At 43.1% G+C, this 16012-nt stretch overlaps 1 protein-coding gene across 4 annotated transcripts in view; it reads right to left on the bottom strand.

Annotated features, from left to right (window-relative positions):
* Positions 1-16012, bottom strand: part of LOC121285277 (leucine zipper putative tumor suppressor 3-like) — a 56819-nt gene that overhangs the window by 12178 nt on the left and 28629 nt on the right. For all 4 annotated transcript variants that reach the window (XM_041201913.1, XM_041201815.1, XM_041201847.1 and 1 more), the window contains exon 2: positions 15008-15493. In XM_041201913.1, coding sequence (XP_041057847.1) covers positions 15008-15454 — 447 coding nt within the window. In that variant the 5' untranslated portion in view covers positions 15455-15493. The remainder of the gene's footprint in view (positions 1-15007; positions 15494-16012) is intronic.

Here is a 16012-nt window from a genome sequence, read left to right as displayed (position 1 = left end):
GTCCCTGCTTTCAGTTTTAAGACTTTTTCTAATGATGGCAACACCAACATTCTATAGGAACTCCAACACTTGTCTTTGTTTTCTGGATTCACTGCATGGTTTCTAGGGAGTCGGAGGTATTGTCATCACTATGTTTACCATAGGAACGAGCCTCCAGTTCTGTTAATTAGATCATAAGCCACTTCAGATTGTAGATAATCACCAAACAATGAACCTTTGGATGCTTTGTAATCAATGGCATAATTGACAATTAATAACCTCATCCAAACTAGTCATTAAATGCTGTTAAACTTGTCAGGCAAGAGGTATTCCAAATGCTACATTCCATACATAACATGGGTTGCACACCTTCCTTGCCTAATAATAAAACAACTAAATTAACACAGCTCTTTCTGTGGCTATTGGGAGGAGCTTGCTGATTGTCCTTATAGTGAAACAGGGAAAATATATGAAACAAAAACAGAATTACCTGGAAAAACTCAGCAGGTCTGGCAGCATCGGCGGAGAAGAAAAGGGTTGACGTTTCGAGTCCTCATGACCCTTCGACAGAACTTGAGTTCGAGTCCAAGAAAGAGTTGAAATATAAGCTGGTTTAAAGTGTGTGTGTGGGGGGGGGCGGAGAGATAGAGAGAGAGAGAGAGGTGGGGGGGGTGTGGTTGTAGGGACAAACAAGCAGTGATAGAAGCAGATCATCAAAAGATGTCAACGACAATAGTACAATAGAACACATAGGTGTTAAAGTTAAAGTTGGTGATATTATCTAAATGAATGTGCTAATTAAGAATGGATGGTAGGGCACTCAAGGTATAGCTCTAGTGGGGGTTTTTTTTTATATATATATAATGGAAATAGGTGGGAAAAGGAAAATCTTTATAATTTATTGGAAAAAAAAGGAAGGGGGAAACAGAAAGGGGAAAATATATGATTCATTATCAGTCCCACTCAGGGCTGACAACTTCAATTAAAGATATTCCAGGACATTGCATCACATGACCTCCCACAGGTCAAACAACCTTTTAACTCTATCTCCAATATTTATGCAACCAATACACAAGTGTTTTTTTTTAAAAAAGGGAAGGAAATCACAATGGATTTTAGTGCACCTATGATTTTTCCTCCTGGCCTGCTTATAGCAGTGTCCAGATTAATCTTTCATTCTTGGGAGACTCCAGGATAATCCCAGAGCGTTGGCAACGCTATTCCAACCGGTGACAATGGATCAAACATTGTACTGGGGCAGGGCTGAGTTCCCAATATGAGGTCCTGGTCATTAAGCTCTATGACAGGACTGTAAAGATAAACCTTTAGCTTGCTTCCAATTCTACTTCATTCACATCCCATTAAACTACTTATTAATAATGCATGTGAAAGGGTGATTGGTCCATTAAAACCCTTCCTCCCCGCAGGCCGTGTGCGATCGTTTGTGAAACTGTTGGGCTTTTACAATGTTTGTTAGAGAAGGAAATGTGCCTTCCTTACCCAATCTGGTCTATATGTGACTTTAGATACGCAGCAACATAGTTGCCCTCCCAAATGGCCTGGCAAGTACCAGCAAACTGCTACAAAAAAGGCACTTGCACAGACTGCTGTGGTTCACGAAGACAGCTAACCACCATCTGTTCATGGGCATTGGGGTGAGCAATAAATGCTGGCCTTGCCAGCGATCCTTTGAATGAATATGAAGGGAAAATTTGAAATAGCCTGCTTGTGAAAGTAATAATAGCACACAATGCTAGCAAACGCAAGAGGAAACTGGACAGGATATTGGGCAGGGAAATGGATGAGCATTATAAGAGAGTAGTATGGAGCACATTTTAAACTTTTAGCTTGTAGTTTGTAGTAGCTAGTAGTTTGCCCATCCTTTCATAGATGCTGTTCATATCACATAAAACCTATCCTATCATAGGTTCATCCCATCCATAAATATAAACAGTCTCCAGTAACCAAAGGGTTCCAAGAAAACCTCCACAATGATAACCACCTATCCTCATATCTCTGCCAGCCAACATCTCTGCTGACTAAACCTGTAAGGCTAAATTTCAAAGCCAACTCCCATCTCTCACAGGAAGCACTAGGGGAGAAACCTGCCTTAGGAGGTGGAACAGGGAAACAAATAATAGAGAATGGGCAAAACAAAAACAGAATTACCTGGAAAAACTCAGCAGGTCTGGCAGCATCGGCGGAGAAGAAAAGAGTTGACGTTTCGAGTCCTCATGACCCTTCTGTCGAAGGGTCATGAGGACTCGAAACGTCAACTCTTTTCTTCTCCGCCGATGCTGCCAGACCTGCTGAGTTTTTCCAGGTAATTCTGTTTTTGTTTTGGATTTCCAGCATCCGCAGTTTTTTTGTTTTTATAATAGAGAATGGGCATCCTGTTTTACACTCTGCCTTATTTTCTTTTCCACTGGCTCATGTGCAGACAGATAATAAGATCATGTCTGATCTGACTGTAACCTCCTGTCTACTCCCAATAGTCTTTCACCCCCTTGTTTATCAAGAATCTATCCACCTCTGCCTTGAACACTTTCAAAGACTTGCTTCCACTGTCTTTTGAGGACAGGAGTCCCAAAAACACTCTATCCTCATTTCTTCTCATCGCTGTCTTAATTGGACGACCCCTTATTTTTAACAGTGACCCCTAGTTCTAGAATCTCCCACAGGAGGAAACATCCTTTCCATATTCGCCCTATTAAGACCCCTTAGGATCTTAACCAAGTTGCCTCTTACTCTGCTAAACTCCAGCAGATACTAGCCTAGCCTGTCCATCTTTCCTCCTAAAGACAACCCCTCCATTCCTGGTGTTAGTCTAGTAAACCTTCTCTGAACTGCTAGTATTGCATTTACATTCTTCCTTAAATAAGGAGACCAGTACTGTACACAATACTCCAGATGTGATCTCAACAGTGACCTGTACAAGTGAAGCATAACCTCCCTACTTTTAGATTAAATTCCCCCCTCAATAAACGATAACAAGCCTTTTGTGATTCATGCTCTAGGACACCCAGATGCCTTTGCATCTCAGAGCTCAGCAATTTCTCACCATTTAGATAATATGCTTCTTTTTATTCTTCCTGCCAACATGGACAATTTCACATTTTCCCACATTATGCACCATTTGCCATATCTTTGCCCACCCAGTTAACCTATGTCCCCTAGTAGCCTTCTTATGTCCTCTTCACAACATACTTTCCTACCTATGTGTCATCAGCAAATTTAGCAATCAGACCTTCAATCCCTTCATCCAAGTCATTTGCATTAATTGTAAAAAGCTGAGAGCCCAGCACTGATCCCTGTGGCACACCACTCGTCACATCCTGCCAAACACTAAAAGACCCATTTACCTTCTGTTTCCTGTTAGCTAGCCAATCTTCTATCCATGCCAATTCAGCTCACAGTCCACATTAAATCATTTAATGAAAGTAATCCACAGCATCAAATCAACTTTGCTGGAACTCTGTTTTCATATCTTCAAGGCCTGGTGGCTAAAGAAAGTTTCTTCTAATTTGGACAAGCATTTGGACATAACGTAATTTAAATGCAGGGGAAGTAAGGGTCAAGTGAAGGATTGTACTTTAGTCTAGATTAGTTTGCAGGCAATCAGACCTCAGGGGGGTATTTTATTTAAATCTGTGAGCTGAATGAAGACTCAATTTGCACTACAAAAACAGAATTACCTGGAAAAACTCAGCAGGTCTGGCAGCATCGGCGGAGAAGAAAAGAGTTGACGTTTCGAGTCCTCATGACCCTTCGACAGAACTTGAGTTCGAGTCCAAGAAAGAGTTGAAATATAAGCTGGTTTAAGGTGTGTGTGTGGGGGTAGAGAGATAGAGAGAGAGAGAGAGGTGGGGGGGCGGTGTGGTTGTAGGGACAAACAAGCAGTGATAGAAGCAGATCATCAAAAGATGTCAACGACAATAGTACAATAGAACACATAGGTGTTAAAGTTAAAGTTGGTGATATTATCTAAACGAATGTGCTAATTAAGAATGGATGGTAGGGCACTCAAGGTATAGCTCTAGTGGGGTTTTTTTTTATATATAATGGAAATAGGTGGGAAAAGGAAAATCTTTATAATTTATTGGAAAAAAAAGGAAGGGGGAAACAGAAAGGGGGTGGGGATGGGGGAGGGAGCTCACGAACTAAAGTTGTTGAATTCAATATTCAGTCCGGAAGGCTGTAAAGTCCCTAGTCGGAAGATGAGGTGTTGTTCCTCCAGTTTACGTTGGGCTTCACTGGAACAATGCAGCAAGCCAAGGACAGACATGTGGGCAAGAGAGCAGGGTGGAGTGTTAAAATGGCAAGCGACAGGGAGGTTTGGGTCATTCTTGCGGACAGACCGCAGGTGTTCTGCAAAGCGGTCGCCCAGTTTACGTTTGGTCTCTCCAATGTAGAGGAGACCACATTGGGAGCAACGAATGCAGTAGACTAAGTTGGGGGAAATGCAAGTGAAATGCTGCTTCACTTGAAAGGAGTGTTTGGGTCCTTGGACGGTGAGGAGAGAGGAAGTGAAGGGGCAGGTGTTGCATCTTTTGCGTGGGCATGGGGTGGTGCCATAGGAGGGGGTTGAGGAGTAGGGGGTGATGGAGGAGTGGACCAGGGTGTCCCAATTTGCACTTATAGCAGACTTGCAGTGTGACTGTCAAAAAGTGCTGTAAAGGGTCAGCATGGCACAACATTGATGTGGCTCACTCCTCCCCCTCCAGGCACTAACAGTAAAGCGAAGACTATTTCAAAGGAAAACATTAAAGGGCTTTGTACAGCTGAAATATCGGCAACGTTCCTCTGTGAATCATTCAGCATTTAGTGCTCCTACTTATGAACAGAGACTGGATTTCATAACAGAAAAGGTGATAATCCAGATTTTTAAAATTCCAAGAAGCATGATTAGCAAGGTTCCAACATGTGACTTAACTTGAGCTATGAGCAGGCACCTGGAGGGCATGACATGTAGGGAAAAAACGTTAACTAATATCAGAAACAGGATTTCAGATCATGACTGCTGCCCTTGACAGATATTTGAATATAAGCAACAGATTTCCAAATTATACAGTTAGTGTTGTGTTGATGAACAGATTTTAAAAAAAGTTCGAAGGATATTTGGTTAACTTGGGGTGAATGAGATATGAGCAGACAACAAACTGGTGACACCCAAACTATTAGAACCATAAAAAGTTTAGTCAAGGACTGTAACTGATCTAGACTATGTTTAGATATTTATTTTGTAAATTTGAATACTCAGTGACCTGCATTGTCTCCCAGTCCCCAGACATTTCAACTTTAAAATTTGCATATTCATGTTCGAATCCCTCCCTATCTTGGTCATCTCCTCTAGGCCTAAAAGTCCTCCAAGAACGCTAAGTTTCTCTCATTCTGGCCTAGTGCACCCCTGACATCCTTCACCCCACCATTGTCAGGTGCATCTCAGCTGCCTGGGCCCTTTGTTCTGGAATTCCCTCCCTAAACCTCTCAGCCTCCCTCTCCTCCATTAAGACAGTCCTTAAAATCTACCTCTGGCCAAGCTTTTGGTCACCTGTCTCTTTCTTAGTCTTGTTGTCAAATTTTGTCTGATTACATCTCTGTGTCAAGGGACTCAAGGGTTGTAGGGGGCTGACAGGAAAATAGAGTTAAGGCCACAATCAGATCAGCCATAATCTTATCGAATGGTGGAGCAGGCTCAAGGGGTCTACTCCTGTTCCCAATCCTTGTGTTCTTGCGAAACATCTTGAGATCTTTCACTATGCTAAGTTGCTACATAAATCCAAATTGTTATTGTTGATATAGCCATGGCATTTAAGAATTAACTGAGGTAAAATTGGCAGCTGATTCTATGCCAGCTCCAAGAAAGGGTGAATTATGGATTCAGGCACATCTCACATTAAGTGCAAAAGTTAAGACTCCATTGCTAGTTGTGTGACTACTTAAGGATATTTGCTGCTTCTTATTGCTTTTCCTCTTTTCTACCAGATACTACCTGCCTGTCAACGTGTAGACTAATAGCATGAAAATATGCTTGCTTAAGATTTGCACTTAAGGGCATTCGCATGCTGTAAATGTAAGATAAATTAGTGAATAAATTAATAAAAATTAGTGAATAAATACATTTGACTTCAAGTAATTGTGCAGTTTCCCAGTAATAAAGGTATCCAGCAAACAGAAGAACAGGGCTTACCCATGGTGGACTCAAATTCTAAACTCCCATTCTGTAGGAGTAATCCCCAGCAAACTACACCCTGCTGCCTTCCTTCCAGCGAGAGGTTGGGAGCTTCACTTTCTTGATGGAACCATAATCCTAGCAGTGTACTAAACTAAATCAGGAATAAAAGCAAAATACTTGCGGATGCTGGAAATCTGAAATATAAACAGAAAATGCTGGAAAAACTCAGCAGGGCTGGAAGCATCTGTGGGGAGAAAAACAGAGTTAATGTTTCGAGTCCGTATGACTCTTCTGAGCTTCTTCTTCGGTTCTGAAGAAGTCATACAAACTTGAAATGTTAACTCTGCTTCTCTCCCCACAGATGCTTCTAGTCCTGCTGAGTCTTTCCAGCATTTTCTATTTTCATCCTAAACCAGGAATGTAAGTTGTCTTCTCATTACAGTATGATTAGTTGGCCAACAATATCCAGTAATCAGCTCAAACAAAAGGAATGGTCCCCTGCCATAGACATTCAATCAAAATGACATTAATGATGTATGGTGAGTTATTACACAGAGATTTCCAAAGCACTTGCAGCACTGTACACGTTCCCACCTTCTAATGCTGCATCATAAAATCAGCAATAAACCTTCATTTCTGATGGTGCTATAGACAAATAATGTTGAAAAACCACCAGCAGAGAGGTTGGCACCAGGGCAGGAAGAAAAAAGATTGATATTTTTCTGGTTTGGATTTTTACACTCATCAAGGTAAAAGCAAAGGACTGGAAGACCTTCCATTTCAGACACCCAGGCCAGGATTTTCCCCCCAGGCTTCAGGAACCTTATGTCAGGGTTAAATAGGGGTCAGAAGCCTGCACTGTGGGGAAAGCAGTGTGGGATTTTCCCGGATTCTTTGAAGCCCAGGTTTTCTGGTCATCTGACAATGCCTTATGTTGGCTCAGTGTCAAATGTTGACTGATAATACTAAATGCAGGCTGTTGTTGCTGTATAGTAATGTAGTGACTATAGAACTGGACTGGAAACCCAGAAATTGAGAGTTTAAAATCCCAGTTGTGAAACAGAATTCAATAAATCTGATAATTATAGGTTCATAAGGGCTAGAAGGTTGGGAACAGATGAAGCCCATGGAGAATATAAAGAAAGTAGGAAGAAACTTAAGCAAGGAGTCAGGAGGACTAAAAGTGGTCATGAAAAGTCACTGGCAATCAGGATTAAGGAAAATCCCAAGGCCTTTTATACATATGTAAAGGGAAAGAGGGTAGCCAGGGAAAGGGTGGGCCCACTCAGGGACAGAGGTGGGAATCTGTGTGTGGAGCCGGAAGAAATGGGAGAGATACTGAATGAATACTTCTCATCAGTATTCACCAAAGAGGACTTAGCGGTCGATTTGTCCAGGGAAGAGTGTGCAGATAGCCTGGATCATGTTGAGATCAAAAAAGAGGTGTTGGGCATCTTGAAGAATATTAAGGTGGATAAGTCCCCAAGGCCAGATAGGATCTACCCCAGAGTACTGAGGGAGGCAAGGAAGGAGATTGCTGGGGCCTTGAGAGAAATCTTTGTATCCTCATTGGCTACAGGTGAGGTCCCAGAGGACTGGAGAATGGCCAATGTTGTTCCACTGTTCAAGAAGGGAAGCAGGGATAATCCAGGAAATTACAGGCCGGTGAGCCTTACGTCAGTGGTAGGGAAATTATTGGAGAAGGCTCTTCATGACAGGATTTACTACCATTTGGAAGCAAATGGGCGTATTAGTGAGAGGCAGCATGGTTTTGTGAAGGGGAGGTCATGTCTCACTAACTTGATCGAGTTTTTCGAGGAAGTGACAAAGATGATCGACGATGGAAGGGCAGTGGATGTTATATACATGGATTTCAGTAAGGCCTTTGACAAGGTCCCTCATGGCAGACTGGTATAGAAGGTAAAGTCGCACGGGATCAGAGGTGAGCTGGCAGGATGGATACAGAATTGGCTTGGTCATAGAAGACAGAGAGTAGCAGTTGAAGAGTGCTTTTCTGAATGGACAGCTGTGACTAGTGGAGTTCCACAGGGATCAGTGCTGGGACCTTTGCTGTTTGTGGTATACATAAATGATTTGGAGGAAAATGTAACTGGGCTAATTAGTAAGTTTGCAGACGACACCAAGGTTGGAGGAGTTGCAGATAGTGAAGAGGATTGTCAAAGGATACAACAGGATATAGATCGGTTGCAGACTTGGACGGAGAAATGGCAGATGGAGTTTAATCTGGAGAAATGCGAGGTAATGCATTTTGGAAGGTCTAATACATGCAGGAATTACACAGTAAATGGCAGAACCCTTAAGTGCATCGACAGGCAGAGGGATCTGGGTGTACAGGTCCACAGGTCACTGAAAGTGGCAACGCAAGTGGATAAGGTAGTCAGGAAAGCATATGGCATGCTTGCCTTCATTGGCAGGGGTATTGAGTATAAAAGCTGGGAAGTCATGCTGCAGCTGTATAGAACCTTGGTTAGGCCACACTTGGAACATTGCGTTCAATTCTGGTCAGATTACCAGAAGGATATGGAGGCATTGGCGAGGAGGTTTACCAGGAAGCTGCCTGGTCTGCAGGTTACTGTGAGGGGAGGTTGGAGGAATTCGGATTGTTCTCACTAGAGCGATGGAGATTGAGGGGCGACTTGATAGAAGTTTACAAAATTATGAGTGGCATAGACAGAGTAGATAGTCAGAAGCTTTTTCCCAGGGTGGAAGAGTCAATTACTAGGGGTCGTAGATTTAAGGTGAGAGGAGAAAACTATAGAGGACATGTGCGGGGCAAGTTTTTTTTTTTTACACAGAGGGTAGTGAGTGTCTGGAATTCGCTGCCAGAGGAGGTGGTGGAAGCAGGTACAATAGTGGTGTTTAAGAGGCAGCTTGGCAGATGCATGAACAGGATGGGAATAGAAGGATACGGACCCCGGAAGTGCAAAATGTTTTAGTTGAAGGCCAATATGATCGGTGCAGGCTTGGAGGGCCAAAGGGCCTGTTCCTGTGCTGTACCTTACTTTGTTCTTTGTTAAAAACATAAAAGTAACCACAAAAGCTGACAAAATGCTGTAGAAACCCAAAAGGATTACTTAATGATCTCATAGTGAAGGTGTCCCTAGGTAGCAGTGATCATAATATGATTGAATTTCACATTCAGTTTGAGCAAGAGAAGAGTAGTTCTAAGATTATTGTTTAAACCTTAAATAAAAGGCAATTATGGGGGCAAGAAAACAGAGCTGGCTAAAGCAAACTGGGAAATTAAGTTAAGGGGTGGGTCAGTGGAGATGCAGTGACAGACACAAAAGGAGATGTTTTAGAATGCTCAGAAAAGATACATTCCAATGAGGAAGAAAGACTTTAAGGGAAGGACATACCATTCGTGGCTAACTAAAGCAGTTAAAGATAGCATCAAATTGAAAGAAAAGGCATATAATTCCACAAAGATGAGTGACAGGTCAGAAGCAGAATATAAAGAACAGCAAAGAATGACAAAAAGATTACTACAGAGGGCGAAATTAGAACATGAGAAAAAGCTAGCTAGAAATATAAAAACAGATAGTCAGAGTTTCCACAGGTATTTAAAAAGGAAAAGAGTAAGGGAATTGAGTCTTAGGTCCTCTATAGCATGAGAATGGGGAATTAACAATAGAAGATAAGTAGATGGTGGATGAATTGAACAGATATTTTGCGCCTGTCTTCACTATAGAGGATACAAATAACATCCCAGAAGCAATTGTGAATCAGGAGGCAAAAGGGAGGGAGGAACTTAAAACAATTACAATCACCAGGAAAAGGGTACTGAAAATCATTAGAATTAAAAGCTGACAAGTTCTCAGGTCCAGATGGGCTTCATCCTTGGGTCTTAAAGAAGTGGCTGCTGAAATAGTTGATGCATTCGTAGATTCTGGAAAGGTTCCATCAGATTGGAAAAGAGTGAATATGACACCTTTATTCAAGAAAGGAGGGAGACAGAAAGCAGGAAACTACAGGCCAGTTAGCTCAACATCTGTCATAGGGAAATTGCTGGAATCTATTATTAGAGAGGTTATAGCAGGGCACTTAGAAAATCTCAATGTAATCAGGCAGAGTCAACATGGTTTTGTGAAAGGGAAATCATGTTTGACTTATTTATTGGAGTTCTTTGAAGAAGTAACAAGCAACATGGGTAATGGGGAAACTGTGGATGTGCTGTACTTAGATTTTCAGAAGAAATTTGACAAGGTGCCACATCAAAGGTTATTACACAAATTAAGAGTTCATGGCATTGGGGCTAACATATGAGCATGAATAGAGGGTTGGTTAGCTAACAGGAAACAGAGTAGGGATAAATGGGTCATTTTCAGTCATTTTGGCAAGATGTGACGAGTAGAGTGCCACCTGTCCTGCCTCCCCCTCCCCCTCCCCCTCCAGTGCTGGGGCCTCAACTATTAATGAATTACATCAATAACTTGGGTAAAAGGACCAAATGTATGGTTACTAAATTTGCTGATGACACAAAGATAGGTAGGAAAGTAAGTTGTGAAGAGGACAAAAGAAGTCTGCAAGGGGACATAAATAGGTTAAGTGAGTGGTGAAAAATTTGGCAGATGGAGTATAATGTGGGAAAATGTGAATTTGTCCACTTTGGCAGAAATAGAAAAGCAGCATATTATCTAACTGGAGACAGATTGCAGAAGGTACAGAAGGGCCTGGATGTCCTGGTACATGAATCAGGAAAAGTTAGTATGCAGGTACAGCAAATGATTATGAAGGCAAATGGAATGTTGTTGTTTATTGCAACAGGAATGGAATATATGTTTTGCTACAGTTGTACAGGGAATTAGTGAGACCATGTCTAGAGTACTGTGTACAGTATCAGTCTCCTTGTTTAAGAAGGATATAAATGCATTAGATGCAGTTCAGAGAATGTTCACTCAACTAATACCTGGTATGGAGGTAGAGAGGGGGGTTATCAAAGGTTAGACAGGCTGGGTCTGTATCCGTTGGAGTCTAGAGGATTGAGAGGTTATCTTACTGAAACATATAAAATCCTGAGGGGACTTGAAAGGGAGGGTGCTGAAAGGGTGTTTCCTTGTGGGAGAGACTAGAGGTAGGGGGGGCAAAGTTTAAGAATAAGGGGTTTCCCATTTAAGACAGGGATCAGAAGAATTTTTTTTTCTCTCAGAAGGTCATGAATCTTTGGAGCTCTCTTCCCCAAAAGTGGTGGAGGCAGAATCAATGAATATTTTTAAGGCAGAGGCAGACAGATTCTTGTCTAACAATGGAGTCAAAGGTAGGCGGAAAGTGGAGTTGAAGCCACAATCATATCAGCCATGATCTTATTGAATGGAGCAGGCTCGAGGGACTACTGCTCTTAAATCGTATGTTCACATGTTCAACAGGTTCATTACTCTCTTCAAATGTGACCTGACCTAGATGCGACTCTGATCTCACACTATATGGTTGACACAGTGTCCTCTGAACTGACCTAGGAAGTCATTCAGTTGTTAGGGATGGACAATAATTGCATGGTTTCCCACAATAAAAAATAATAATTAAACATAAAGGAAGTTTTAGTAACTGCTCTCACACTGCGCTGGATTTTCACTGAGTCAGAATGACTCAGGAACCCTTTAAAAATGGTGGGCGGGTCCTGGTTTTGGGATTCCTGACCCCAATTCTGGGCTATCTGTTCTGGCTGTTTCGGGTCAAAATCCCACACCTGGCACTCCCAACCTAGCTTGCTCCATTGCAGCCATATGCATGTCCTACTCCTTCACAATTTTCATGGAATGGGGCCAAGTTTTAAAGCTTCATTGTTCACAGACCCCTGCAGAAGTCATGAGCCCTTGTCTGCATGAGGGGACTTTCTAAAATATGTCAAGAAAGCAAGAAATTGTAATACCCTTCCTCTGTTAATAACTCTGCCGTATTTCTTATGTACTGGGAGTCTAAACATGTTAGTTGGATTAAGAGCCAGAGTGACTGCACCAACAGTAAGAGGTAATTTTGATATGTTAATGAACCAAGAGGAACTTAATCAGAGTTTTGCATAAAGCAATAACAGGAGTGTTTTTGAATTGAGTTCAGTTCAAAGGGGGATATACGCAGATTGTAAAAGGTGTAAGTAAAGATAGGGTAAGTTTGTTTTTACAAGCCGAAGAGCTAGGGTAACAAAACAAGTTTAAGAAATTCTGGGAAGAAAGCATTTCTGAAGGGGCTGGTTGAGAAAATAGAGACACCAAAAGGAAGGAATGCATTTAAGGAAATACTGATGCCTAGCTGGGTGGTGGGTGGGGGGGTGAGGGGGGGGGGGTGCGGTGGCTGCTCAGATCTCCCAGAAGACAGCAAGATAACTGGGCAGAGCTCCAGGAAGACAATGTGAACAAGGCCCAGCTACTGTCAGCCTCAGGAGACACCTCAAGGAAAAAGGCACTGTGTGGTAATTTTTTTTTCATTCATTCAGAGGATGTGGGCTTCGCTGGCTGGGCCAGCATTTATTGTCCATCCCTAGTTGCCCTTGAGAAGGTGGTGGTGAGCTGGCTTCTTAGGCCGCTGCAGTCCATGTGGTATAGGTACACCCACAGTGCTGTTAGGGAGGGAGTTCCAGGGTATTGGCTCAGAGACAGTGAAGGAACGGCGATATATTTCCAAGTCAGGATGGTGAGTGACTTGGAGGGGAACTTCCAGGCGGTCTTTTCCCATTTATCTACTGCCCTTGTCCTTCTAGATGGCAGTGGTCATGGGTTTGGAAGGTGCTAAGGGACCTTGGTGAATTCCTGCAGTGCATCTTGTAGATGGTATGCGCTGTTGCTACTGTGCAGCGGTGGAGGTAGTGAATGTTTGTGGATATGGTGCCAATCAAGCGGACTGCTTTGTCCTGGAAGAAGCTTGAGTGTTGTTGGAGCTGCACTCATCCAGGCAAGTGGGGAGTATTCCATCACACTCCTGACTTGGGTCTTGTAGATGGTGGACAAGTTTGGGGAGCCAAGAGGCCAGTTGCTCGTCGCACAATTCCTTGCCTGTGACTTGCTCGTGTAGCCACAGTATTTATATGGCTAGTCCAGTTCATTTTCTGGTCAATGAAAATGCCCAGGAGGTTGATAGTGGAGGATTCAGTGATGGTAATGCCATTGAATGTCAAGGGGCAACAGTTAGATTCTCTCTTGTTGGAGATTGTCATTGCCTGGCACTTGTGTGGTGTGAAGGTTACTTGCCACTTGTCAGCCCAAGCCTGGATATTGTCCAGGTCTTGCTGCATTTGGGCATGGACTGCTTCAGTATCTGAGGGGTCGCGAATGGTGCTGAACATTGTGCAATCATCAGCGAACATCCTAACTTCAGATCTTATGATGGAAGGAAGGTCATTGATGAAGCAGTTGACGATGGTTGCACCTAAGGACACTACCCTGAGGATCTCCTGCAGTAATGTCCTGGAGCTGAGATGACTAACCTCCAGCAACCACAACCAACTTCCTTTGTGCTAGGTATGTCTGCAACCAGTGGAGCGTTTTCTCCCAATTCCCACTGACTCAAGTTTTGCTCAGGCTCCTCGAAGCCACACTTGGTCAAATGCGGTCTTGACGTAAAGGGCAGTCACTCTCACCTCACCTCGGGAGTTCAGTTCTTTTGTCCATGTTTGAACCAAGGCTGTAATGAGGTCAGGAGCTGAGTGGCCCTGGCAGAACCTAAAATTATTGGAATTCTATAGATTTTAAAATTTATAAGGATAGTTGCTGAACAGAAAAGACGACGGTTAGTTCTGAGGGTAGTTCAGATCTTGTGTAACTATTTTAAAGTAATGTTTAGTGTGTGAAGCCATTCTTGTGTTTAAGTGTAATTGTGTTCCCCCCCCCCCCCCACCTTTTTTTTTCAAATAAATGTTTGCTCTACTGCCAAATCATCACAAGTAGTTGGGGACATAATTTCCTGATTTCGGAACCTCTCCTCATACTATACAAATTGCAAAAAACATTTTAACAGCTGCTTCAAGTTTCCCTCTGGGATTTGGGCAGCTTGGCATTTGCCATCAGCCATGCCAAAACAAAAGTGAGTTCGAAAGATCCTCCTCATGCTCCCTATGCCAAGCTATGGCACTCCATCCACCTCCAAAGAACCCTCATACCTCCAATGGCACCCAATGTTCCTCCACCCATACCCCCTATACCAGACTATGGCACTTCCATGTGCAGTGAACCACAATCTCGGTAGAATCAATGAACCCTATTGTGACAGTAATATGTATTAAAAAAAACTTTCAAAAAAGTCATTTATTCATTCCTTTTCACTATGTTAAGAAAAAAGTCATTTCACTTCAAGGCAATAAAGGTATCAATCATCCAGAATCTTATCAATAACAGAAACAGCAAGACTTGAAACCACTTAACCTTGTGTAAGTAAACATTTTGAAATTTACTCTGAGTTCAATGAGCCAGAGCTGTCAATCAAGCAATGTTTTCTCTGGGCCTCAGGTGTTCCAACAAGGATAATGGATTTCTGGGCTCTCAGCTAAGCCTCATTATGTACTCTTGGCTGAGAGCCCAGGCATCCAGGGGCAGCCCCAATGGTGGCCTCTGACCTCTTTCCCAGCCCAACTCCAGTCTGCACCCGCCCCCACCTGGCAACGAAGATTTTGTCTTTGCAGGCACATTCTCTTGAGGCGGGTGGGCTGAGGTGAAAATTTTCCTGATGCCCATTACTCACCAAGTCCTGTGTGGGCTTGGAAAATGTGCTGGACTGGATTAATGCTTCTAATTCATTTTGGGGTGGTGGTGTATCGACTCCGATGGACTACTGCATCTTTTGTTCTGAGTTGCTGTGCTACTCTACTTTCTCTCATACTAGTCAGGTCTCACCCTGCATTATTACCTGTTCTAATTTGCCAGATACAGGCAGAATCTTCGGGGGGTTGCTTGACTCTCTGCACTGTGGAGGTATGTTCCTCTCATTATTGTTAGTTACGTCAGTTTTAGTTCTATCGCCTGTCCGGTCCCCATTAATGTATAACGAATTGGACATTTTCTCAGGCTTGAAGCATTTGTCATCAGTCGAGAAGTGCTTCGAGAATTCCCGGGAAGTGTACCCGTTCCTCAGCCCTTCGTGCTGTCGACTGCTGTTCTGGGCGTGGCCTGCTCGGTTGTTGCTGTTAACGCTTTTCATTGCAAATTCCTGTTCATTGGCGACACCACTCCCAACGCTTCCCATAGTGCCCTGGGAGTAGCCTGGGTCAGCGGATCGGGGGGAGAACGCGGGGTATGCCTCACAGCCGTGGTAACCGGGTTCACTGGTTGCTGAAAGCATTTGAAGCTTTGCCATGATGTCTCAGGAGCAATGGAGGGAAATCAGTCAGCGGCACTGAAAGGTGAAGAGAAAGAGGTGAGTGCCCGCCATCACAAGAACAGTAGATGATTTAACAAACCTTTTGGATGAATGGCTTAGCAGATTCTTTTTAAAAGATGAGGCTAAAGCTATGGATATCCAAAGTGGGTTCTTTTTTCTCCCTGGTAAAACAGAAGAGTAGTGAGTTACTAACAAAGGGTGGAATAGATTCAACTTAGACCTGGGATGGAAACTAGGTGTTTCCTGGTTTGTCATGGCTGAAACTAGAAGCACCAGGAGAATTTTTTCCAGTTTCGCATCTTAAAACAGATGGGTGGGAAAGAGATATAGTTGCATAATGATGTACACTTCCACGCTAGGGGTAGAATCTTGTGGAGGCGATGGGGGTGGGGTCTCGGTTGCTGACTAGAGAGCTTGGTGACAGCCCCACATCATCTCTTTTCGGGAAGGCCCACCACAACTTGTGCCACTCAGGAACATAATAGGCCAGCTGGGAGCTTTACAATGGCCCTACCAAGAATTAGGAGTAGGAGT

This window comes from Carcharodon carcharias, chromosome 1, assembly GCF_017639515.1.
Source record: "Carcharodon carcharias isolate sCarCar2 chromosome 1, sCarCar2.pri, whole genome shotgun sequence".
NCBI classification, from domain to species: Eukaryota; Metazoa; Chordata; class Chondrichthyes; order Lamniformes; family Lamnidae; genus Carcharodon; species Carcharodon carcharias.
This window is presented reverse-complemented; position numbering and strand designations above follow the sequence as displayed.